The sequence below is a fragment of the Megalobrama amblycephala genome, linkage group LG20 (assembly GCF_018812025.1).
Source record: "Megalobrama amblycephala isolate DHTTF-2021 linkage group LG20, ASM1881202v1, whole genome shotgun sequence".
Classification (NCBI taxonomy): Eukaryota; Metazoa; Chordata; class Actinopteri; order Cypriniformes; family Xenocyprididae; genus Megalobrama; species Megalobrama amblycephala.
In genome coordinates, this window is record NC_063063.1 from 2,394,815 (window position 1) to 2,422,191 (window position 27,377).

A 27,377-nucleotide genomic window follows, 5' to 3' on the forward strand; every position below is an offset into this window, starting at 1 on the left:
ACATATAAGCTAGCTTACCGATTGTGAGTTGTTAAAGTATGGTACTTTATCCCATGTGGCAATGAATAGCCATGAAGCAGTGAAGTTCAGATTGGGAAAATACTGGTTTATGTGGTTTGAGGCTGCTAGTAAGAGTCCTCCTCTGGTGACCTGATGATAGGAGATGGTTCCATTCACAGTGTTGTCCATGTGTGTCCAAAGAGGAGCAATGATGTCTCTGTTGACTTGTGACAGTAAATAATTGGGTACCGGCTCTGAAAGAGGCCCATCAAATGTCAAATGCCCGTTGTTATTAACCTGAAGCAGAGAAAATATAGAATATAAAATATATAAAATATAGACGAAAGGTCTTAAAAAGGTCGTTTTCTTTAAAGTTGCTTTCTTTCAACAAATGGACAGTGTATGATCTGTTTTATTTCACATTAATTTTATATGAGGTTTGCAATTTTAAAACTGTTTGGGACATGTATGAAATGCAGTTATCTGAATACTTATGTCAGAGTAATATTTCAGTTTTAATTCACAGATTTCACAAATCTGGTTTGTCATTGTGTGCTATGGAGTGAATTGTGAATAACTTCTGAATGCACTGTACATACAAATACACACTACACACAATGTATTAACACAATGTGCTTACATAAGTCTGTTGATAAACACGTCCAGAATATACAAAGGGCTTTTCCAAGAATACTATTGGAGAGCTTCCATCATCTTCAGAGGGATTCTCTATGTCTCCATTTCCAAATGGGTAGAAAAGGCCTGAAATTATATATATATAGTTAAAACTATATATATATATATATATATATATATATATATATATATATATATATATATATATATATATATATATATATATATATATAATGTGTGTATAATTATGGCTTAACCTATAGTCTGTGAAACCAGGCCTTAAAGGTGCTACAGAGGATCTTTTCGTCGACTAAGAAACCAAAGACTGTTACTGAGTTTTTGAAATGATCGCATGCATAAGAACAACCCCCCTATTCACAGCTCATTTCGAGGGAACGCCTCCCAAAACTCGTATTGGAACATGAGTGTTTGTTTACCACCGGCATTCGCTGTGTCGTGTTAGTGGATTCATTATGTCGGACTCACCGCAGGTAACTCATACAACTGCAGAGAGTTGTTACTCCTGTCTCCTGACAAAAACATTACATGCGGCGCCTGTAGAGTGTGGAAAGTTACTGGAGCGCGCAGCCGCACACGTCTCGCACAAGGAACGTCATGGCAGTGATTGACAAGCCAGAGGGCCAATTCATCAAAAATTCAATCAAATTCATCGATTCGATCAAAAATGTATAAATCAAAACATCCTCTGTAGCACCTTTAATGTCCCATATTGTTACGTGTCACATTGTCTCTTAGCATATCCATGGACCTGATGCACATACACTTAAAAATTGCATGAACTGGCTGAAATTTCGATCTGTTTAACTGCTTACTACACAATTTTGAGTAAACTTTCTCTTTGATCCACACAACTCTTAATATTACAAATGTATATGTAAAATAAACACTTCTTGAGTTTAATAAAGGCTGTAAAAGTATTGTTGATTTTTATTTTATACTAGCTATTACATTCACTTACGTATATATAACCCATTTTGTTCCTTGTTTTCACTCTTACCTGTCTCTTCTCCATTGCACAGAAAGCTGCTGTCCTTATCTTCACCATCAGATTTAAAAGTCACAAATCCAATGTCTGATCCATTAACATTTTCCAAGATCCAGTTTTGGAATTCGGATACTCTGGCATAACTGTCAGGTGTATTATTAGTGTAGCAAGAAATCCCTAAATTAGTGACACCGGCTAAGATCCATACAGAACCCTGCTTACACTGTAATGGACCACCAGAACCTCCCTAAAAAAGAAAGAGATGAACTTGAATTCATAAAAAATATATTAATTTGAAAGATACCACATGATCTATATGGAACTAAGGATGCCAACTGTATTAGCCTTAGGCTATTTAAGGTACAATATTAAATGATATTAAGGTACAATATGGTCATGTTGAAACTGCTTCATAGCTGTGCAAGAAAACCCCTTGAAAAGTGTGTCACTCAATCACAATCAGGAATTCAACAATGTTGTGGGAACTGTTGTAACTTACAAAACACGTTCCTTTGCCCGTCTCTCCTCCAGCACAGATCATTGTTGGAGTGATTGGTATGTCCCAAAATGGGAAGTCTTGAAACCTGCAGTCACACTCCTTATTGCCCACCACATTTATCTGCAATTCCTGTAGAGTTCCAGAATTGGGCTCAGCGCCTAATTGTCATATCAAGAAAACAGGATTTTGAGACAATCTGATGAAAATATGGATCACTGTATGATATGTAACCCTGTACAAATTGACAAATTAATTATAAGAAGGAAATAATTAAGAGTCTCTTAAAAAAAAACAAAAAAAACCCCCAGAAATGAGTAAAGAATGTAGAAAAAATGTTCAAAATCGAATCAGTGGTTCAGAGCGCCAAAGTCATGTGATTTCAGTAAACGAGGCTTTGTTTACACGATCCGAACCACTGATTCGAAACAAAAGATTTGATCAGGCTGTTGATTGTGGCCTGTGGCATGTTGGTCCACTCCTCTTCAATGGCTGTGCGAAGTTGCTGGATATTGGCAGGAACTGGAACACGCTGTCATATATGCCGATCCAGAGCATCCCAAACATTCTCAGTGGGTGACATGTCCGGTGAGTATGCTGGCCATGCAAGAACTGGGATATTTTCAGCTTCCAGAAATTGTGTACAGATCCTTGCAACATGGGGCCGTGCATTATCATGCAGCAACATGAGGTGATGGTCGTGGATGAATGGCACAACAATGGGCCTCAGGATCTCGTCACGGTATCTCTGTGCATTCAAAATGCCATCAATAAAATGCTGTGTTCGTTGTCCATAACATACGCCGGCCCATACCATAACCCCACCGCCACCATGGGCCACTTGATCCACAACGTTAACATCAGCAAACCGCTCACCCAAACGACGACATACACGCTGTCTACCATCTGCCCTGTGCAGTGAAAACCGGGATTCATGCGTGAAGAGAACACCTCTCCAAAGTGCCAGATGACATTGAATGTGAGCATTTGCCCACTCAAGTCGGTTGAGATGACGAACTGCAGTCAGGTCGAGACCCTGATAAGGACGACGAGCATGCAGATGAGCTTCCTCTGAGACGGTTTCTGACAGTTTGTGCAGAAATTCTTTGGTTATGCAAACCGATTGTTGCAGCGGCTGTCCGGGTGGCTGGTCTCAGATGATCGTGGAGGTGAAGATGCTGGATGTGGAGGTCCTGGTCTGGTGTGCTTACTCATGGTCTGCGGTTGTGAGGCTGGTTGGATGTACTGCCAAATTCTCTGAAATGCCTTTGGAGACGGCTTATGCTAGAGAAATGAACATTCAATTCATGGGCAACAGCTCTGGTGGACATTCCTACAGTCAGCATGCCAATTGCACGCTTCCTCAAAACTTGCGACTGTGGCATTGTGCTGTGTGATAAAACTGCACATTTTAGAGTGGCCTTTTATTGTGGCCTAAGGCACACCTGTGCAATAATCATGCTGTCTAATCAGCATCTTGATATGCCACACCTGTGAGGTGGATTTATTATCTAGGCAAAGGAGAAGTGCTCACTAACACAGATTTAGACAGATTTGTCTGAGTTCAGCCCATAAAAAATGGGGGCAAAAACAAAAGTGTTGCATTTATAATTTTGTTCAGTGTAATTTTTTTTGGTTACACTTTATTTTAAGATGTCCTTGTTACAGTGTAATTAACACATATAAGTACTGAGTGATATCAATTAACTATGTGTGCTTACTATAAGGTTAGGGTCAGGATTAGGTATGGTTTAGGGTTACTTGCATGTAGTTATGCATCATATATAGTTATTACTATAGTAACTAACGTATAACAAGGACATAAAAACTGTGACCTTATTTTTTTAATGAATTAATTCCAATATAGAAATATCAAAAGTAATTTCAGATAATTTATAATATTTACTTTAGAATCACTAAGATGTTCAAGTAAAGGAGCAAGACATTTTTAAATCAACACAGAAGAGGTTGAAGGGAACAATAACATGGTAAATGAAAATGTTTAAACTTAATGGACATTTTAATCATGTGGATTTAACATATGGATACTGTAATCTTTATGTAAGCCTATGTAGTATCCTATTTTGCCAGTATTGCCTGAGGAAAATCTGGACTTTGGTCAGGGGGCTTGTTCTAGCATTTGGTCAGAAGAGGTTCTTCCATGTATTTAGCACAGTATTTATTTATTTACTTAATTACTTACTGACTAAAGTAAGAGAGAGCCTATTAAGGTGTAATGTCAGGTTACAGTATGTGGGTTCTTATTAAAAGTATAAGGAAAATAAATTGGCAAAAATGTCTCACTTTACCAATATATTAACGAGTAAGGTTTAAAATATAATGTTGTACAATAACAAGCAAATTAAATGTATTCCAATACATCAAACTGATGATCATTACCTACAAAGCCGATTTCTCCCCATCCAGTGGACCAGCAGGTGGTGCCAGTGTGAAAGACACTATCATTAGCAGCCAGGCAGATTGGGCTGATGTAGCTGGTAAAGTTCACTGGCTCACTCAATCTCAGCAAAGCGATGTCATTAGTGAACTGATACGGGTCATAGTCTGGATGTATAATGATGGATTGGACTCCTCGACTCACCTCGTTTGGGTTAGAGACTGAAATGTTTTGGCTGCCCAGATAAACAGTCCAGTAACTGGCTGAGGGTCTGCATGTGGAAGCAAAGACTCTCAGTGTGTTAGCACTGTAACAAATACACTCTTTAACAAATCCACAAATATTAAATCACACATATATATTTGTGTTCTTACGAGAAGGAAACACAGTGAGCCGCAGTGAGCACCCATTCGTGGTTGATGAGAGATCCTCCACAGATGTGATAGTCAAAAATCTGTAGACTGACATGCCAAGGCCAGTTCCCTGCAGATGCATTCTCACCTCCCACAATACCAGTGCTCAGTGAGGAAACACCACAGCCCTGTGCTGAAGGGAATAGTGAGAACTGTAAATAATGCACCAAATTTGAGAATGAACAAGGACTATCTGATCATTTCTGTATTTTCTTTGATATATGGATCTCTCTTGCCATTGAAGCTAGATCCGTCTCTGTCAAAAAGAGATGCATTAATGAGAACGAGTGTGCTATTTAAGGCTATATCATTGACACCAAGCATATCTGCGGACTCTGTTGATTTTCTCATTGATTCCGTTAATTCAAAAAGTTAAGAATGTTACTGATGACATTGCTCCAGTAAAAACCATGAAGAAGACTGGCAGACCTAAAGCACCTCTAAAAAACACAACAGCAATACAAGGCATGAAAAGAAAATACAGAAAAGCTTAGCATGTGGCGAAAGACGAAACTTGTATATTATATTATAACATCTATAAAGACAGCCTTCATGCTTTCAGCGTGGAGCTAGACACAACTAGAGAGACCTTCCTCTCAAATAAGCAGCATCTTAAACAACACCCGCAATCTTTTTGCTATAGAGTCTAAAAAATCCCTCAAGTTACATTTCCAGTGAACTGCTCTCCAAAAGCAAATAGAATGAGTTTGCAGCCTTTTTTCTGAGAATAATATTATAAAGGCAATCAGCATGTCCTCATGAGGTCAGACAGACTCCGCCATAGCTGCAGAAATTAGTCAATATGTCTGTTTTCAGGGCAATTGATGGTAAAATCTTGGAAGAAACTGTACAGCATCTTAAAACTTCAACCTGCACCCTTGAGACACTTCCCAAATCTTTTTTTCAAAGCTGTGTTTCACATTAATCACAGCATACTTCTTGATAGGCTGGAAAACTGGTTAGGGCTTTCTGGTATAGGAGCTGAGAGCAATGACTCTTTCCTTACAGACTAAGAAGTGGAATAAACCCAAAGATCCTGTCGTTTTAGCATCATTCAGTCTAGAATCTACCCAGGTTTTTTTTTTTTTTTACCAAGTATTTTTAAGACTATAAATGTTTGTAAGAGATAATCCAGACTAGAGAAAGAACACTTGATTTTTATTACTAAAATGATGGTGGGGGTGGTGCTGCGGTGGGCAAGTGAAGTAACTGGTGTGCGGCTGAACACTGTGTATAACACTGGTAACACAGACTATTGCAGCAAGCGGTTGAATTACATCAATAATGCTTTGAAAACAACCAATGAACTGTACAACCAGATGACCTATTATAGGCTACCACCCTGAAATTTTTTTAGAAACAATTTTCACTCAGACATTTCTAGTCAATTTCATAAACAATTATAAAGAAATGGCCAGTAACACAACTAAAGTTTAAATTTTTATGGAAAAAGACTGAAATGGCATTCTCTTGTAAAACATAAAAATTCTTAAAATAATTTCTTCCTGTGTATATGTTGAGAAGTTTAGAAACTGTCATGTGTAAGAATAAAGAACATAATTTAAAAAAATAATAATAATGAAATAATTTAAATAATATCTAAAATTGTTATATTCTTTGTGCTTAGTTGCCCTTTTTAAATGGCTGTTGTTATAGTGGCATTGTCAGATATACTACATTCTTTGCATTAATTTCTAAAATATATGTATAAATAATGAATAAATTATAAAAGACTTGTTATAAATATTGACAAAAATTAAGAAATACTTACTGATTAGAAATATCAGCATCAGATACTTCAGATACTCCATTGTAATGAAAGGAGATTCAGTTAGCTCTAAAAATGGAGGAGAAAATACAAAGAGAAATATACAATCATGACTCATTATATAGAATACATAGCAATAAATCTATAAAAGTCTTATAAAGTGATATTTTTATACCAAAAGAAGTCAAATGATATCTGAAAAACCCTTGCATACCTTGTCATATGTTCACAGCTGTTTCTGACAACGTCTGTTCTAATGACACTAATGACATCTGTTTATCTGTGTTATACAGAATGACATCACATGAAAGTGAAAGTGACATGTGCAGGCCAAGTATGGTAACCCAAACTCAGAAAATGTCCTCTTCATCCATTCAGTTAGTGTACACACATTAGGAGTAGATTACTGCTTGTCAGCAGTGTACATCACTGATTTTAGAATTTGAATATATACATTATCATGCAAAAATTTTGCTAAGCAAATGTTCAAATGGTCAAACGGTCTCTAGGTGTACCTCTCCTCTGAATAAGGAAATATTACACAATATAAACTGTAACTCTGTAAAGTTTACACTAAATAAGGGAAACAAATGTCCCATTTCAAAAACCAACAGTGAGGAGATGCAATAACAAATGGCAAAACAAAATCATTGTTTAGACAAGATAATATGCACAGTTAAACAATGTCGTAGCACCACAATAGTGTGTGTGTATCTGTGTATGTGTGCTGTGTCTGTGTGTGTGTCTGTTTAATAAGTCTTTCAGTGCAGAATCCAGCAGAAAACTTGTCTATTTTACAAGACAACAGAATATGCACAGTTAAACAATGTTGTAATACTACAACAGTGTGTGTTTCTGTACAAGTCTTTCAGTCCAGCGTGAAAGTTCAGAGTTCAGATCAGTCTCACTAGTAAGTAAGTAGAATCTGGAAGCAGTATCTAGGCAGTTTCTGACTGTTTAAAAGGGTGAGTAATAGAGCAAACCAACACAAAGTCTTCACAATGGGATGGCACTTCAAAAAACAGCTAACAAAAAAATGGTAGGTATGCCAGTTCCTTATATAGTGAAAACACACAGTACATTTCGCGTTTGGATGACGAGGCCTAGTAGAGATTGAGGTCAAAGACCCACACATTAGTTCGAAATACTGAACAATAGGTTACTTGCGTAACCCTGTTCTCTGATAGCATTAAGTGAGGTGTCTCACTATGGAATAAGCCCCTTCTGTGAATTACTCAGAAGCCCTATTACATTATACCAGCCAATTGGGGACATGACATTGTTTTGCATTTAACATTTGCTGCTTTGATAAAACAAAAGGTGGTGGATAGAAAGCTCTCAACTCAAGAGGAATTATATAATTAACTATCTGGACATAAATGCAGGATTAGGTTTCAGAACTACCCCTGCATCCCTGGGCATGAACTGCATACATGCTGAATGCACCGAAAGCTTGTGAATCTCACTTACGCGCTTTGCCGAAGCCAATGATAACAGCAGTACAGTCTTAACAATATTTTGAATTCAATCTTGTCCAGTGGCTCAAATGGGGACATCGAAAGAGCATCAAGTACCAATACAAAATCTCATCAGGGACAAAACAGCTTTGAAACTGGCAAAGCAGAACGTGTGCTCTTCATGAACCTGCACACTAAAGGGTGCTGCCCAACAGGTTTGTTATCTACACCTATGTGAAAAGCATGAATAGCAGCCATAAACACTTTTATGGTTGAAAACACTTTAGAACAAAATGATAGAATGACTGCCACTGAACATTGAAAGGGACAGTGTTGCATTCATACACCACATTTGCATTCATAAACAGACCTAGTCAATGAAGCTCTAGCATTTTGTATGGTTCTGATAACACTGTCAGAAAAAAACAGATGTATTCAAATTGCCCATAGTGTCAGGTGTTAAGGGAATAACTATCAGGGCTGACACCATCAGTCCCAACAGTCTGAGGCATGTGCAAAAGGAGACATTGCTCTGAAAATTGGCAATGCAATGAGTGAATTTTTTAACCCTGTCTTCTGACAGTCATACTCTGAATGCCATACCACTGAATCCAGTGATCCATATATTGTAGACTGCATGGAAATTAAATCACTCCTTTCAGTGTTTAATTTTAAGCCCATTTTCTGTATATGTTCAAGAAGCATAACTGTGTTCTCTCGCTTTTTGTTCTGACTGAACTGTCACCAGCCAGTCATCTATGTAAGTAGCGAGATGAATGCCTTTCTCCCTGAGCGGAGCCAGGGCTGCTTCTGTACATTTTATGAACACTCTCAGGCTGAGAGACAGGCCAAAAGGAAGAGCCAGATATTTGTATGCTACGCCACAGAAAGCAAACCTTAGGAATTTCCTGTTGTTGGATATCTTTATGTGATAACTTATAGGTCGATCGCCTGGGCGCACCAATTTAAGGAATGTAGAATGAGTGAGCATTTTGAACTTGTACTTTCTTTAAGTATTTGTTCAGTGCACGCAGATCTAATATGGGTCGAAAATCCCAAGTCCCTTTCTTTGGACGAGAAAGTATCTTGAGTAGAAGTCACTGTGGCTTTGCTCGGGTGGAACCACTCATATTGCCCTTTTGTTCAACGGAGAGAAAATTTCCCCTTGAAGAACATCCTGTAATTCTCTTGCACCTGAGAATGAAATACCACTTTGAAATAATGGGGGAGGGGGAGAGTGGGCATTTAGCCCTTGGACAGAGTCTAAGTGACTCACCACCTCCAAGGGAGAGATAATTCCCTGAGGTGATGTTATACTATACCGTCTCTTGTCCTTTTCATTGCTCTGCTTCCCCTGGCCCAACCAGTCTCTGTTTTCCACACAGAACATCTGCGAACTTCGAAACTCATCCCTTGTTGAACGCTGAATATCCGAGGGTCGGAAGCTAGAGAACAGGGGGCTTGTGGTCTCCTTTCCCTGTTGAAGGAGGATGAGGTTGAGGAGCTGGTTTGACAATCCTAGGCCAGACAGTTCTCTATTCCAGTACTCTGCTCTGATCTGTTGCATTCACATTCATTCTCTGCTGTCTAGGAATGCAAAAGCTGGAGGATGGGCGGCCGTAACTTGTGCAAAGGTCTGCCAAGGTGGTGGGAGTGGTGCAGTCTTTCTAGGCATACAGAGTTGCAAAGCCTCATCATTCCTCTTCCTTTCCTTGCATCCCTTTTGCATCAGTGTCAGAGCTGAAGAGCTGGCTTCTTTTTCTCTTTCATAAAGATAAAGAAAAAGAAAGTTAAGGCATCATCCTCTCTCTTTAATGACCATTGTGGCCAAGGCCTTCCCGTGGCTTGAATCATGCATCTCTGAAGATGCAGAGAGAGAGAGATCCATAATAGCACATATCTCTTCCTACTGTGTCTGACCTGGTATAGTAGACGCTTTGTCCTGCAGCTCTGCTTGGTATGCGGTCAGCAAAGGGATCGGGTTCAGAGCCCTGACTGAGAGAGCGGCTGCTTTATAAGCACGTTCTGTCAAGCTCGAATGTAATTGGTCCGCTTTAGAAGGCAACATTGGATTTGCAGCTCCATAGGGGACATTCATAGAAGGTCTTCCTTCTCCATCCCCTCTAAATCAAGAGTGGATCCTCCCTGCACAGGCATCTTGCTAGTAAATGGTTTGTCCTTCCAGGTAACCGCAATCTCATCCAGGAACTCTGGAAACAGGAAAGAGCTGTCTTGCTACCTGTTTCACTCTCTGCAGTCTCTTACCCTCGTAGCAAGACTTTACGGTCTCCCCTACTATGGTCGGCCATGGAATATTAAGTTTGGTACAAGGCCAGGTGGCCATCAGTTTCTGTAACTCCTCTTGATTGTCAGAGTCCCAACCTGGAGCAATATCAGGATTCATAAATGTGAGTGGTTATTCTCAGGTCAGAGGGAAGGTGTAGTAGAAACTTACAGTGGCAGTATGGAATACATTTTCACCAACCACCTTTTTAGACAGCCCTGTACTAATCAGTGATGTTAGGAAAGAGTAGTATATATATCCTTTGTCCAATTTCAGGCCATATCTATTTTGACCAACGTCCACAATGGCTACAACGGCTTTCAGGAAGTCCAAGCCAGCTATAATAGAAAACACCAAGTGGGCATCCTTTACTATATAAGCATTCACCATGCATACTTTATCATGACATTTATAGCTGAGTGGTTTCTGGTTAATAGCTTGGTAAACCTTTCCATCAGCCATGATGAATTCTTGAGGAGAAACTGGCATGTCAACTGTTAGTGGTATCATAACAAAGTCGAAGGAATTGGGAACAGCAGCAACTCAGCCATGAAGTGGTAGACCAAATAAACTCACAGAGCTTGCAAGCTGAGGTGCGCAGAAGTCGCCAACTTTCTGCAGAGTCAATAGCTACAAACCTCCAAACTTTGTGTGGCCTTCAGATTAGCTCAAGAACAGCTTCACGGAATGGGTTTCCATGGCCAAACAGCTGCATCTAAGCCTTACATCACCAAGTGCAATGCAACGCGTCGGATGCAGTGGTGTAAAGCATGCCGCCACTGGACAGTGGAGATGTGTTCTCTGGAGTGACGAATCATACTTCTGTCTGGCATATTCATATGTCTGGCAATCCCATGGACGAGTCTGGGTTTGGCGGTTGCCAGGAGAATGGTACTTGCCTGACAAGACTGTGCTGAGTGTAAAGTTTGGTGGAGGGGGATTATGGTGTGGGGTTGTTTTTCAGGGTTTGGGCTTGGCCCCTTAGTTCCAGTGAAAGGAACTCTTAATGCTTCAGCATACCAAGACATTTTGAACAATCTCACACTCCCAACTTTGTGGGAACAGTTTGGGGATGGCCTCTTCCTGTTCCAGCATGACTGCGCACCAATGCACAAAGCAAGGTCCATAAAGACATGGATGAGCGAGTTTGGTGTGGATGAACTTGACTGGCCTGCACAGAGTCCTGACCTCAACCCGATAGAACACCTTTGGGATGAATTAGAGCGGAGACTGTGAGCTGCTTCCACATCCGTAAGACCTTTGTTGATCTTTAGAACACAAATTAGGATATTTTTGATAAAATCCGATGGCACAGATGGAATTTGTGTTCTGAGGACAAATGAAGGTCTTACGGGTTTGGGACAACATGAGGGTGAGTACTTAATGACAGAAATGTCTTTTTTTGGGTGAACTAACCCTTTAAAATCATGTTCAACTGATTGTACTTTTGAACTAAGGGCAAATAAATCCACTTTTATTTTAGCAATTTCTGTTTGCATTTTTCGTACCACATTCACATTCAATACACAGCTTTCATCATCATCATCATCATCACTTTTTTCATCATCATCTGAAATATACATTGAACTGAGTATAGATGTTATTTCAGCAGTTGGATTGTGTCTAGTGACAAACAGGTCTGTGGTGAAATCTACAGCTGGTGTCGCATCAGAGTTAATTCTTGATTCAGGTACATTATTGTCAGGGTTATCTGTATTTACAGTCGGTGTAGTATTTTTAGCATGTACATTTGTCTCCTCCATTTTTACAGACAAATACAACAAAAATACACAAAGAAACAGAGCAATCCCTGTATGGGCCACGACTATATCACACTCTACTTGACTACTCGGTAGAGTTTACACAAAATAAGGGGAACAAATGTCCCATTTCAAAAACAGTGAGGACAGTGAGGAGGAGCAATAACAAATACCAAAGTCAAAGTCAAAGTTTATTTATAAAGCACTTTGTTAAAACAACAAGTGTTTATCAAAGTGCTGTACATAAAAAAACAAAAAACAAAAACAAAAAAAACAAACAAAAAAAAAAAAAACAGTCAGCACCATAAAAGAAAAGCACTAAGACACAATATAACAGTAAAAGAAAGCAGCTCTCAAATAAATAAAAATAAGTTTTTAGGCCAAATTTAAAGACATCAAGTGTTTGAGCCTGTCTGATGTACAGAGGCAAACTGTTCCAGAGCTTCAGGGCCGCCAAAACAAAATCATCCAGCAAAAAACTTGAGTGTATTGAAATGACAAATGAAAGTGACATGTGAAGGCCAAGTATGGTAACCTCTACTCGGAATTTGTCCTCTGCATTTAACCCATCCAAGATGACCCACAGATGACCCCACAAAGTATGAAAGATACAAATCTTTCACCTCACAAGGACAAAATCTTTTATATAAGATTAAATGTTGACTCAATATACTATCATCCTTTGCTACACTGTACCTAAACCTACCAAACGTAATTCCAACATTCTTATATATAAACACACACACACACTCACACACATACATATATATACAGGTGCTGGTCATATAATTAGAGTATCATCAAAAAGTTGATTTATTTCACTAATTCCATTCAAAAAGTGAAACTTGTATATTATATTCATTCATTACACACAGACTGATATATTTCAAATGTTTATTTCTTTTAATTTTGATGATTATAACTGATGATTATTCCTTCCCCTCTTTCGTCTTTTTGTGAAGTTGAATCCAACCTCATCAGTGTAGATGAACTGGTGCTCCACTGCAGCCACCTCTAGCTCAAGGACTCTCTGAAACACACATGACAATATCAGAAATAGACATGGAGTGGTCACTATTGTGAAGCACAATCATTATGATTACAATACTGAAATATGTATAATTTACACAGTGCTGAGAGTATGCATCAATTGTGGGATTGTATAGGACTCACTTGCACATAGTTATATCGCAATTCTTTGACTCTTTCTGAATTGCGTTCAGATGGCACCCTGTAGACCTGCTTCATCCTCAGATTATTTCTGCGCAAGACACGGTTGATAAGCTTACCCTATCAATATTTGGAAATATCTCATTGTTTTCTATTATTTTTCTTTGTATTTGCCGTAATGTTATGGCGTTGTTTTCTAAGACCATGTTCATGACTGCAGTTTCCTGTTCAGGAGACAGAACACGTTCCCGACCACCTTGTGTAGGTAATCTTTCCGTTCTACCAGAAAGACTCGAGAAGCAAAGAAACGTATGAATACAATTTATTCAACAGTATGAATGTAAATATCAAAGAAATGCTAAAGTTCTTTGGCGTAGGCCCCGTCCATAGTACAATCCGGAGGGTAGCAGACGTTTGCAGATCCTGCCTGAAGATGAGGGCAGGGGCGGAGCCTACCCCCGATGTATGGACAGGGACCGACCTGGTGGTGGTGGGGAGGATGGGGGTGAACGCCGGCGATGGTATCTGCGAACACGATAGTGGGTGGGAACAGAACTTATATACTCAGGTGACATGTAATGATTGATTAGAAAATGAGCAATGACGTGCATTAGAGTCTTCCAGGTAAAACTTCTCCTAAACGCTCCCATTTCTGCCAAACAAATAGTAAAATACTGTAAATACTGTGTAGGAATACAAAGTAGGAATACATTTCCCAAATACTTTACAAAAACATACTTTATTTTTACAGTCCTACAGAACAGTCCACAGGCAATTCTGTACTACTGTACTCATTGAGCGCTGTATTGATTTGCAGTAATGCAATTTTCTAGTGTGAGTAGATTTCTTACCTATTCTCATTTCGGAAAGTCTGGATGATGGATGCTACAGTGTACCTGCTCAAATTTGGCTGCACCCTTTGCCCTGCTCATTGCTAGACCATGGTTGACCACATGGTCAACCAAAGTGGCTCGGATCTCATTAGAGATTACGGTCCTTGGCCTTCCTCGTCCTCCCAGTCCTCCCCGTCCTCCTCCTCTTACTCTCACTCCTCTGGCTCTGGCTCTGTTTCCATTGTTGGCATCCATTGCTCCAAAACAGAAGAGCTCACCTGTTGCCCTTTTATGTTAAAGCTCTGTTTGCTAATTGTAAAAATGTGTGACAGGTGTTTGCCTATGTGATGAGTCAGTGTGCATATTTGAATGGCAGTGTGTTCCTTTTGAAAACAAGAGATTTTTCTGTCCGAAGATTGTGCCAAATGCAGAGAATTGTGTGTAGTGTTTTGAAGTGTGTTTTAGAACTGCAATGTGAGTGTAAAGCAGGAATTGTGCTTGTAGTTTAGCAGAATTGGTTCAGGGGGTTGGTGCATGAGTTACATGTTGTGGTCATTGTGTCTCAAGTACCAATATTTGTGTGTAAACAATTGAGAAAAACTGCAAATAAAATTTACACAAAACAAATACAGTTTACAGTATTGATGTACGTTAACTGACACACTGTAATGCGCATCTCATTTTTTCACAACTCTTTGAGTTTGATATTTTTTTTTTTTTACTCATTTAAGACTGCTCTTGTGAGGATACTCAACAAAACAGGCATTCAATTCTGCGAGTTATTGTTCATTCAAGTGCGAAAGAGAACTCAATACTGGCATGCGTCTTTCTGTTTATTGTGTGTGTTACATTGACAACACATTCACAGACACAAATGCGCTAATTTTGACAGCACTAATTTTACAGTTTTTCTCAATTGTTTACATACAAATATTGGTACTTGAGACACAATGACCACAACATGTAACTCATGCACCAACCCCCTGAACCAATTCTGCTAAACTACAAGCACAATCCCTGCTTTACACTCACATTGCAGTTCTAAAACACACTTTTTTCAAAACACTACACACAATTCTCTGCATTTGGCACAATCTTCGGACAGAAAAATCTCTTGTTTTCAAAAGGAACACACTGCCATTCAAATATGCACACTGACTCATCACATAGGCAAACACCTGTCACACATTTTTACAATTAGCAAACAGAGCTTTAGCATAAAAGGGCAACAGGTGAGCTCTTCTGTTTTGGAGCAATGGATGCCAACAATGGAAAAAGAGGCAGAGCAGCATAGTTTTTTTTTTTTACTGTAACTGTATACAGTAAATTCTTCTGTTGTTTTGTACTGTATGTGCAACTTTGCATTGGTTGGGATGTGCACTGTACATTGTTTTTGTTGGAAAAATAAAATATATTTGTTACCGTGTATTTGTGTGTTCTGACTATATATACATACATATACATATATATATATATATATATATATATATATATATATATATGTGTGTATATATATATATGTATATGTATGTATATATAGTCAGAACACACAAATACACGGTAACAAATATATTTTATTTTTCCAACAAAAACAATGTACAGTATATATATATACTACAAATATTTTACAACACACTTATGTATGTACTGTCTGTAGTAAGTGTAACACTGAACCAAATAAAGACCAAAGTCATTATGATGAATGGAGAAGTGTTTTCCATTCATCATAGTGTTTTACATAGAGCACATCAGTGTTCAACTGGTTCTTATAAATGTCTATTCATATGAAGGTTTGTGTGTGTCATTTGAAAACAAAATACCATTTTGAGAAGAAAGAACATTGTTTTGAATGTAAAGTTTCATTTTGCAGGAGAATTGAGGGGTTTTGCCCATTGTGTGTGTGTTTTTTGATTTGTGTGTAGAGTTCTGAGAGTATGAGGCATGCTTTCAGAAAATGTGTGTAAACAATCAAGAAAAACTGTAATATAATTATTATAACATCTCAAATCCTAAAATAAACAAAATGTGTTTCCCTTTCGAATGAGAACTCAAACTGCCTCCTAGGAAGCTAATAGGGAATGCCTCAGTGTGACCGGTGTCTGAAGCACATCTTAATGCGACAATTGTATTGGCCGGCGACAGGCTATGACGTCACTAGTGTGACCGTGAGTATAAGAAGGCCGCTGACACGCAGAGGCACACATGCAGACAAAGCATCATGAAAACATATTTTTTAAATTAAAACTAATTTCTGGGAATGACAGCAGAGTGTCACAGTTTTTCTATGCATTCCGCTTTCATGACTTTGCAGTACAGATCTAGGATACAAATACTCGTAAACACAAAAGGTGTTTTACCTGTATTTTAAATTTTGAACTGTCCGTAAAATTACTAAATAATTCCTGGCAATTTTATGCCAGTACATTATCCGTTTTTTTTATGGATTTCTTTTTACAGCCCTCCATTTCCCGAGCAATGAAGGATATAACAGGTTCGCCCTTCGCAGCCTACCCTACCAGAGAATTCATTGTGCGCCGGTGACGAGTGATTCTGTGGCGGCCGAGGAATACACTTATAAATTTAATTACTGTGTTTTTAACAATGTGAACTTTAAACTAAACATGTTACCACTGCATAGCTTCATTTGTTAGGTGGTCCGGGCCAAAACTTATTGTAATATTTCATATTGTTTAGGGACCAAGGAGCAGACAGCTCAATTTATTAAAATGAGGGCTGAAAATGATAATTTGTTGACCAGAGCTTGGAGGAAAGGCAACGGCCCATTTGTAATATTTCCACAACAGCTCTCTTGTGTATTATAACACATAGCCCTCACCCTATACAAAACCCACATCAATAAGACAACCAGTAGATAAGGCAATAGTCTTTCACTTTTGTTGTGTTTTTTGTAGTGCTGTCATTCAAGATATGTCTACAAACGTTTTAACCAAACTTGAGGATCCGGAAATATGATTTCTGAAGTATTGTGTATGCATGTCATGTTGTGTCATATTTTGTAATTTTAGGATTGCACCCATGTCTTAATATTTTTCATGTGTTTCCTTTTTCCAATTCTGGAAAAAAAAAATGGGCTTGGTGGGGAAGGTCATTCTCTCGCAGGCCAAAAAAAATAAAACGGGAGAACTTAAAAAAAATACAAAGTAGGCAAGTTAATTGACACATGTTTGCTGACATTTATTGTTGTTAACAAGCATGAATTATTTGCTCTGTCTTAGGATCGCAAGTGTCCTGGGACAGGTGAGGGAGTGAGTGGGAAACCCACTGCTGCAACTTGGCTGTGGTTTGTCCTCTTGGATGAGGTGTTAAGAGAATGAGAATGAGAATGGTTGAGAAATTTATGTAAGTTAAAATTGGCAGTGAAGCAATTTTTCTATACATTATTTTTGTCATGTAAAGTTGTTTTTCTGATGTTACACCCAAAATATGTTGTAAATAGTTGTAAAAAGTACTTTAATGTATAGAACAATTTATTTTAATTTACTTTACAAATAACATAAACATTTAAATTAACAGTACATAAAGCATTTTTATATATGCTTTCATCCAGCTGAGCAGGCCTCTGACAGTGGGACATCATCTAAGATGAGTGCATATTTCCACTGTCCACGGCATTGTCTACCAACAGGTTTGCAGGGCTGACTCAGTCATCGGCTGCCATGTCACTGAGATGTTTTCACCTGCAGCGCCCCCTGCAGGGTTGTGGTGGGCGGGTGCAGGGGGCTCGATAGCGCCGCAGATGGTGATGTGGTGTAGTGTGTTGTGTGGTGGGGGGTGTGACACAGTGATTGACAAAAGGAGGACGGGGTGCTTATTCTCTCTAATTAAATGAGTATTAATGGTTTATAGCACCCCACCCTTCAGATTAATGCTTGTTAATCACTGTTTACACCTGCTATAAACCTTATTTAAATCAGATGAGTAGATCTGAAAAAAAAATAATAATGAAGAACTCAATACAACGTTCATTTACAGAGAACATTTAATATTCAGTGTCTTAATATACTCACATAACTAAATTTTGTGTTGTTGTCTTGATTTAATAGCTTTCGATAAATTAAATCAGCCTAAAAGTGTTAATGTCATAATGTATCATAATGTTATCATGAGCTTGGTGCTGTTTCAGAATTTTATAAAAGTGTGTGTGTGTGTGTGTGTGTGTGTAAAAGCTGTCCATAGAAATAGTACAGATCAGTACAAATTATAATTTTCAGTGGTGAAGACATTTTTCAGCAAATGCTACTGAGGATATGCTAGAATTTTATAGAAATATCTGCATAAGGGTTGACAGAAATGCAATGTTGAGAATAAACATTACATTTCAAGAATGAAAATAAAATGTTGAGAATAAACTCATCTTTTGAAAAAAAAAAAAAAAAAAAAAAAAAAACAAAAAAAAAAGGCGAAATAAAAAAAATCACTCTATCCCTGATCATATTGTAGCCCCAAGGAATAGAATAGAATAAAATAAAAAATAATAAAATAAAAAATAAAATAAAAATCACTCTATCCCTGATCATAGTGTAGCCCCAGAGAATAGAATAGAATAAAATAAAAAGAAAAGAAAAGAAAAATCACTCTATCCCTGATCATATTGTAGCCCCAGAGAATGGAATAGAATAAAATAAAAATAATAAAATAAAAATCACTCTATCAGTGATCATACTGTAGTTCCCGCAAAGAAAACAATAACATTTGGCTAATTAATCTATTTACTTTGGGAAAATGTCATTGGTTTCTTCACCACATTTATCTGATCTCTTGTGACATCTGGTGGTACATTTGAGAAATTAATCAGCCCATTAGATTCCTCAGATTAGGATTTCTCCTCATATAGACCTACTGTACAAAAACTGTATTTTCACATTTCCACATGTAATTTGCAGTAGCTGTTATAACAAACACACAGTCAGACCACAGCGGGAAGTGACAGCTTGAAGTGAAGGATAAAAATAGCCCTCACTGTATTTAGAATAGGGTGGGTTTCTGCTCTCTTGACCAAATGCTTCTGTCAATCAAGACTTCAAACAAGATGGCAGACAAAGGGAACTGGGCTTTGGCAATAACAGGCAAGTTCATTCTCTTTCTTTTGAGCTCTTTAAAAACTTAAAGATCCCCTTCTGAGATTTCAAAGCTGGAACAAATTAGACAGCAGCAGGTTTGGATGTTTCTTGGCTTTGACACATGGCATACTAAACATATAGAAGTGAAAAAACTAAAACTAATCATAAGTGCTAGTAGTTCTATATGTCTATAAATGCACATTTCAAACGAGTGTTTTCATACTAAAATCTACAAATACTGCACACTTAAAAATATTTAGAACAATATTTAGAACAAAAGCATACTCATGTGCATAATGAATCATATTACTGTAAGTTCTGAATGTACAGTAAATGGTTTCTGTCGATATGTTTTGTCCTCAGTCTGCGTGGCCGGTTTTCTGGTGGTCCGGGCAGACATTATCACAGACGCTCCGGTGGGTCAGCTGTTTGTCTATGAGCTACACCGAGAGGTTTTCCAGAGTGAATTTGAGCCTTTTCATAAAGTCTTCCGTATGTTGGAGATATATTACACATACTTACAATATTCAGAATATTTGAAGGCCCAGTTCAAAGCTTCTGTACAATATAACAGCATGTTTAAAAGTATTTCACGTGTCTTATAGATGGTCATGTTTACAATGATCCCATGGTGTTTAAATGCAACAAGGAGCGATTTCCAGATCTGCCCCAGTGGCTCCGCTTCACCCAGAGGGATTTTTATGAGAACGGATTCCTGTACGGGACGCCGCTGCCACAGGACAAGGGCAGGAACATCATCGAGGTGAAGAAACTCACTATTTAACAGCAACATTCAAAACATAATCCCACATTGAATTTTAGGTTTGATTGTTTGTGTATACTAATATTAGTGACTTTAAAATATTTTCTAAACTATATTTATCAGATATTTGTGATCAACAAACGGAGTTATGACACATTTCGAGAGAGGCTGGTGATAAACGTGGGTCCTGCAGGTATGATGTTGTTTAGTGAAAAACTCCTACTAGATGAATCTGCTACTCAAGCTCTCCTGTACTGAGCATCTGATTTTGGGGCTTCTTTTCGTCCCAGTAAAGCGCATGCCGTACCAGGCTGAGTTCTTCATAGAGCGGCGAGAGATCGAGAAGGTGCTGCCTGCTGCTGTTCAAAAGGAGATTCAACTGGACATTCAGCATCTGTGGGGAACCGAAAGGCTGGATTTTGTGAACATTACCTCTGCTCTGGACAGGGGCGGCCGCGTCCCCTTCCTCTTCCAGGATATTTTGAGGGGTAAGGCTACAGAACAACTCTTAATAGTTATTATGTTATTATTACTGCAACTAGTAGTAGTACTATAGTAATTTCTATATAACTATATATATATTAGTATATCTATATTAATACTATAGTAATTTCTTTCAAAAGCAGCTTTGATGTGATGACCGACTTTAATGGAAAAACTTTCTTTAATGGAAAATAATAATAAATAATTTATAATTAATAATAAATAATTTATATAATAATTTCTTATGTAATTTATATATTATTATATTATAATAATTTATAATTAATTTTTATAAATTTGAAATAATTAATTTCAAAACAACATATTATTATTATTATTATTATTATTATGTTGTTGTTGTTTTTAAAATTATTACAGTTTTTACCAATTATTATTGGAATATATATTATACTAAATAATAATAACAACAACAATAATAATAATAATAATTATTATTATTATTATTAAATAAATTATTATATACTTATTATGATTATGTAGTAATTATAATATAATAACATATTTAAATTATTATAATATCATATAAAATTATTACTATTATTATTATTACTACATGTTGTTGTTAAAATTATTATAGATTTTACTTTAATGACTTTAATGGAAAAACTTTCTTTAATGGAAAATAATAATAAATAATTTATAATTAATAATAAACAATTTATATAATAATTTCTTATATAATAATAAATATTTATATAATTTTAAAACAACAACATATTATTAATAATAATAATAATAATAATAATTATTATTATTATTATTATTATTATGTTGTTGTTGTTGTTTTTAAAATTATTATAGTTTTTACCAATTATTATTGGAGTATATATTATACTAAATAATAATAATAATTATTATTATTATTATTAAATAAATTATATACTTATTATGATTATGTAATAATTATAATATAATAACATATTTAAATTATTATAATATCATATAAAATTATTACTATTATTATTATTACATGTTGTTGTTAAAATTATTATAGATGTTACAAATTATTATTTGAGTATGTTATTTTTTGTATTTTAATTAATTATATTATTAATAATTAATGTATTTATTTATTTATTTATTTATTTATGTATTGTTTAAATTAAAAGTATTTTTAAATTAATTAGTATTTTTGTCTTGTAATAACAATAATCATAATATAATATAATATAATATAATAATTTATTTATTAATTAAATTATTATTATTTGATTATGATTAATTAATTGATTAATTAATTAATTTAGCCTATTATTCATGCATTTTCTTTTAAAAATATTGTTTTTCACTCAGTATTTATATCCAAGTATTCTTTACTTTTATTAAGTTATTATTAAGATATTAAGACTTGTTTTCAGAGATGATATATTTTTTGACTGTAAAACAAGACAAATACTAATTAAAGAATGATTTGCAGTGCAAGAAAGTACTATTTTGTATTGAATTGCTGGCCACATGTGATAGTTCACCCTGAAATGTCTGTGAATTCTGTCATCATTTTCTCACCCTCATGTCATTGGACATGACTTCAGACATTTTTAATGAAACCTGAGAGGTTTCTGTACCTCCATTGAAAGTTCAGGTAACCATAAAGGTCATAAAAGCATCATAAATTGAAAAAAAAGAGAGAAGAAGAATGAAAATATTTGTGTTTCGAAGATGAACTAAGGCCTTATGGGTTTGGAACAGCATGAGCCACTGTGACAGAATTTCCATTTTTGGGTGCACTGTCCCTTATTTTTCCATGTCTCTGTGTTTGTCTCAGTGTGTATGTGAAACTGGGTTCAGACCGGCCCTTTTCCAAATGTATGCTGAGACTTGTGACGCCGGAGCACCAGAGAGAGTGTGAAGCCGGAGGGAAGCTCACCGGAGACTGCAGCACCTGCACAAACCCCATCAACTGCATAACCTGGTGCAAATCTGTCCTGGTGAGACACAGCAGATGTGTTCTGTGTACTGGATAGCTCACCTTCATCCTTACATATCGTTTAATACCTTTCATCCCATAGTTTGATCTGTCCAAGCCTGTTCCTCCTGCCCCGCTCCCTACCATGGGTTCAGGTGTCCTCGCGTGGGGTGGAGAGTTCAGTCCTCCAGAGTCTCCGCCCGAGAGAGATTTCTTCCCCGACTACATAGTCACTGTCATCGTTCCCTTCGCTCTGGCTTTGATCCTCTGTCTCATCCTGGCCTACATCATGTGCTGTAGGAGAGAGGGAGTGTATGTCCACTTCAGATTCACGTTTTGGTTAAAATAATGTTTGTTTGAATGACCATTTCAAGTTTCCTTTTCTCTTTGTCCTTTTTATTGCAGTCTGAAACGAAATGCCAAGACCCCTGAGTAAGTACCCTATACTGTATCACTGGGTTTTGTTTAAGGAAAGACACTATTGTTTTTTCAGGCAATGGTTAATTTTGAGCTTTTTTGCTTCCAATAGCATCTTTCAGACTAGTGGAAAGAAAATTTCAAGACACATATTTAAGTTTTTATTTCATTACACTTCATCTATTTGTGTTTTCAATTATAATACATACTTTAAAGGCCGTTTTCTCGAAAAACTTCAGCAGCTTTACATACAGCAAACTTTACAATTTTATTTATATCTGTTCTAAAGGTTTTAAGAAGGGGTTTGTTCATATATCATTTGCTTGGTTTATATAATATTTTATTATTAAAAACAAAAAAAACTTTTCTGCCTCTTGACAGTGTTTTCCATGGAACATGGAAATGTTCCATGGAACATGATGGCAAATGGTGTTAAAAATAGTCACACTTGTAATCTTCACTGTCAAAAATGACCACCATAGGAAATAAATAGAAAACACAAAAATACAGAGAAATCTTTTTTACAGAAGAGATTTGGATTTTTTTTTTTTTTTTTTTTTTTTGTCATTCCATAAATCAGAAAACTACGGAAGAGGATTAGGGCCAAGCAATAATAAAAAAATAAAACCATCTCGAGATTAAAGTTATTAAATTTCGAGAAAAAAATCATTAAATTTCGATAAAAAAGTCGAAATAAAATGTTGAGAATAAACTCATTAAATTACGAGAAAAAAACTCGTTAAATTTCAAGAAAAAAGTCGAGATAAAATGTTGAGAATAAAGTCATTAAATTATGAGAAAAAAGTCGTTAAATTACGAGAACAAATTCGTTAAATTATGAGAAAAATGTCGTTAAATTTCGAGAAAAAAGTCGAGATAAAATGTTGAGAATAAACTCATTAAATTATGAGAATAAAGTCATTAAATTACGAGAAAAAAGTCGTTAAATTATGAGAACAAACTCGTAATTTAATGACTTTTTTCTCATAATTTAATGACTTCATTCTCAACATTTTATCTCGACTTTTTTTTTTTTAATTTAACGAGTTTTTTCTCGAAATTTAACAACTTTAATCTCAAGATGGTTTTATTTTTTTATTATTGCTTGGCCCTAATCCTCTTCCGTAGTTTTCTGATTTATGGAATGACAAAAAAAAAAAAAAAAAAAAAAATCCAAATCTCTTCTGTAAAAACTATGGAAGCTTGTTTCCGTCACAGAATAAAAAATAAAAAAAGTTGCTACTATTTATCTCGCAATTCTGACTTTATTTCTCAAATTAACTTGGAATTGTGAGTTATAAAGTCCGAAATTTTGATATATAAACTCGCAAATGTGAGAAAAAAATTTCTAAATTGTGAAATGAAAAGTTGCAATTACCTTTTTTTTATATTTTCCATGAGGAAACAAGCTTCCTTAATAAACCTTTAAAGGCATAATATGTAATTTTTCGCCACTAGAAGTTGCTTATGTAAAACAAAAGTGTAGTTTGATGATGCCTTGATTTCGTGGAATCATGGGAGGTGTTGTCTTCACGTCTACAGTCGGTTGAAAAGAATCCGATGGGACTCGGGCAAAAATCATACTCATGGATGAGCTAATGTATTAAATATTTATTAACATTACTGTAGTATGAAGCAGGGTGGGGCTGAAAGCTGTTGGAGAGGAACGAGGCCGCTGGAGCGATTGATAATAAGAGACGAGCGCGACACACGGCTAGACAGCAGTGGAGCTTTTATTATGCCACAGTCGCCGCTTCCACTTCTTCCGGTCATGCGTATGTGGGGCAAAGCAGCACTGTTTATCATATTAGAAACATTTGTGTTTTGAAAGTTGTTATAATGCTACTCTGCGCGTTCGCTCGGTGGCTGCTATGAGACACTTGTTGCACACTGCAGTAAACTAGATCGATATTAGACATGGTAAAACATGGTATTCACAGTAAATCAAGAAAACGAGATTTAAAAAAATAAGACTTACTGTGTTGAGCTTAGGGCTGTTCAACGATAACTGTGGTTATCGTGTACAAAATAAGAGTCTGTGTTTACGTAATATATGTGTGTTTGTTTTGTGTATAATTATTATGTATATATAAATACACACACATACATGTATATATTTAAGAAATATAAGCATGTATGTATAAATATATTTATATTTTTATATATTTAAATTATATATAAATGTAAATATTTGTATAGAAATATAAGATATTTTTCTTAAATATATACATGTATGTGTGTATATTTATATATACATAATAATTATACACAAAACAAACACACATATATTACGTAAACACAGACTCTTATTTTGTACACGATAACCACAGTTATCATTGAACAGCCCTAGTTGAGCTTTATAACATGATTAGTTTTCTGTCGATGAATATATCCAAACAGTTGCTCACCTGTCTAATAAAACACATCATATATTAAAGCATCTTTGGTGTTTCCATGGTTTCTACAAAATAAAACCGAGGTCCGAAATCGAGGGTAATGCGGGTATGATGTCACTGATAGGCGACGCATGGCCACAGTCCGTGTCTTGGTTAAAATTGCTTATTTCTCTGGATTTAAATGTTCTTGGAAACATTTGGGTTACATAATGCAAGTACACAAGTCAACAAAATATATAACACTGTTCTAGTGGTTTTTGGATATTTTAATTAAAAATATTACATATTGTGCCTTTAATTCTAATCTGTCAACAAAATAAAACAAGAATGTTGAACCTGGCTTTATCCAATGATCAGATTTGTGTTCTGAAAATGTATGCAAATTAGTTAATATTTAACTAAATAATGCCACATGTACATACTTTAACATAACATTATAGAAATATGTCTTAATGTACTTAACCAACTGGGGAAAGAATTATATCTAATAATCGAAGATTTTTACCCTGTTCACCTGTGGTGTCTTGCCTCAACAACATACTTAACTTATCTTCCCGTCTCAGTCTCCAGCTGTACCATCACCACACCATCCAGGATAACGCCAACGAGCTGCGGAGAATGGCCAGCGGTGACAGGCTCACCGTGGATCCGCCTCGGCAGTGCTTACAGCCGCTCCTCATGGCGGAGCAGGCGATGGCGGAGCGCTGAGAGACATTACAGAGAATGTTTTTAACTTTCACTATTTGTTTTTTGCTTTGTGTGTCTTTGAGGAATACTTCACCCAAAAAAGAAAATTCACCCAAAAATGTTGTTCCAAACCTGTATGCTGTTGTTGTTTTTCATGAAACTCAACAGGAGAAATTTGGAGAAGTCCTTATGCAGCTCTACAGATGGTTGATAAGGTCTAAAAACAAGGGCATATGACCCGTGCTGTGCAATGATTTAAAGTCTTTATATGAGGAACAGAATGAAACAAAGTCTCTTCATCATGTAATGCTTTGCTTCTTAAGTCATATTGAATGCTTTTAGTAAGGACCATGAATATCACTGTCAGTATGCAGTAGTCAAATCTGATTCATCTGTTTAACCCCCTGGTAGTCTTCAGTCATTTTAAACAGAAAAAAAATTACATTTTTAATTTTTTTAATTTTTGGTATGCAATACAAAGAGACACACACACAAAACATGATGGCAAATGGTGTTAAAAATAGTCACACTTGTAATCTTCACTGTCAAAAATGACCACCATAGGAAATAAATAGAAAACACAAAAATACAGAGAAATCTTTTAGGGTAAATCTACAAATTAATATATATACAGCTGGTTACACAATAGTCATAACATATGATTTTCTTTATTTATTCCACCAGATGGCACCAATCTGCCTTCCATGCATTTGATTTGAAATACATTTGCTATATTTAGGCTATCACTGTATTAATACCAGAGGGTTAAAAAGGTTAAGCATTGGTACTTATACCAATGCTGGATCAGTAAATTCCAGACTATCAACAATGTAATGGGAACATGGTCTTTGTTTGGAGTTTGGATCACTATACTAACTCTTATATCAACAATTGTATGCGGTGTAAAATGTAATTTGATGTGAAATAAATTAATAAAACTTTAAGTCTGTGAATGTTAGATGTGCACCCTGATGCAATTTCTGAATTTAACATACACTAAACACTTCTACTGGTCTGTTAAAGGGTTAGTTCACCCAAAAATGAAAATAATGTCATTTATTACTCACCCTCATGCCGTCCTGTTCCACATCCGTAAGATCTTCGTTCATCTTTGGAACACAAATTAAGATATTTTTGTTGAAATCCGATGGCTCAGTGAGGCCTCCATAGCCAGCAATGACATTTCCTCTCTCAAGATCCATTAATGTACTAAAAACATATTTAAATCGGTTCATGTGAGTACAGTGGTTCAATATTAATATTATAAAGAGACGAGAATATTTTTGGTGCACCAAAAATACAAAATAATGACTTTTATAGTGATGGGCGATTTCAAAACACTGCTTCAGGAAGCTTCGGAGCATTATGAATCAGTCAGTGCGTTCCAAACGGGATATATCGC

At 36.2% G+C, this 27,377-nt stretch overlaps 2 protein-coding genes across 2 annotated transcripts in view; one reads left to right on the forward strand and one right to left on the reverse strand.

The window, feature by feature from the left end:
* Positions 1-7,034, reverse strand: part of LOC125255961 — a 13,483-nt gene extending 6,449 nt beyond the window's left edge. Inside the window, exons 1-8 of the mRNA XM_048171572.1 lie at positions 6,932-7,034; positions 6,721-6,786; positions 4,911-5,082; positions 4,539-4,807; positions 2,142-2,299; positions 1,655-1,889; positions 641-762; positions 19-297 (exon numbers count right to left, since the gene is read on the reverse strand). Coding sequence (XP_048027529.1) covers positions 19-297; positions 641-762; positions 1,655-1,889; positions 2,142-2,299; positions 4,539-4,807; positions 4,911-5,082; positions 6,721-6,760 — 1,275 coding nt within the window. The 5' untranslated portion in view covers positions 6,761-6,786; positions 6,932-7,034. The remainder of the gene's footprint in view (positions 1-18; positions 298-640; positions 763-1,654; positions 1,890-2,141; positions 2,300-4,538; positions 4,808-4,910; positions 5,083-6,720; positions 6,787-6,931) is intronic.
* Positions 7,035-19,040: 12,006 nt separating this feature from the next.
* On the forward strand, positions 19,041-26,933 carry sgca (sarcoglycan, alpha). The gene is given in 10 exon segments (XM_048171421.1): positions 19,041-19,308; positions 19,666-19,794; positions 19,908-20,065; positions 20,189-20,258; positions 20,356-20,520; positions 20,523-20,553; positions 22,335-22,497; positions 22,579-22,787; positions 22,881-22,907; positions 25,852-26,933. Coding segments are annotated over 10 exon segments (1,164 nt in total). The 5' UTR covers positions 19,041-19,241; the 3' UTR covers positions 25,997-26,933.
* The last annotated feature ends 444 nt before the right edge of the window (positions 26,934-27,377 follow it).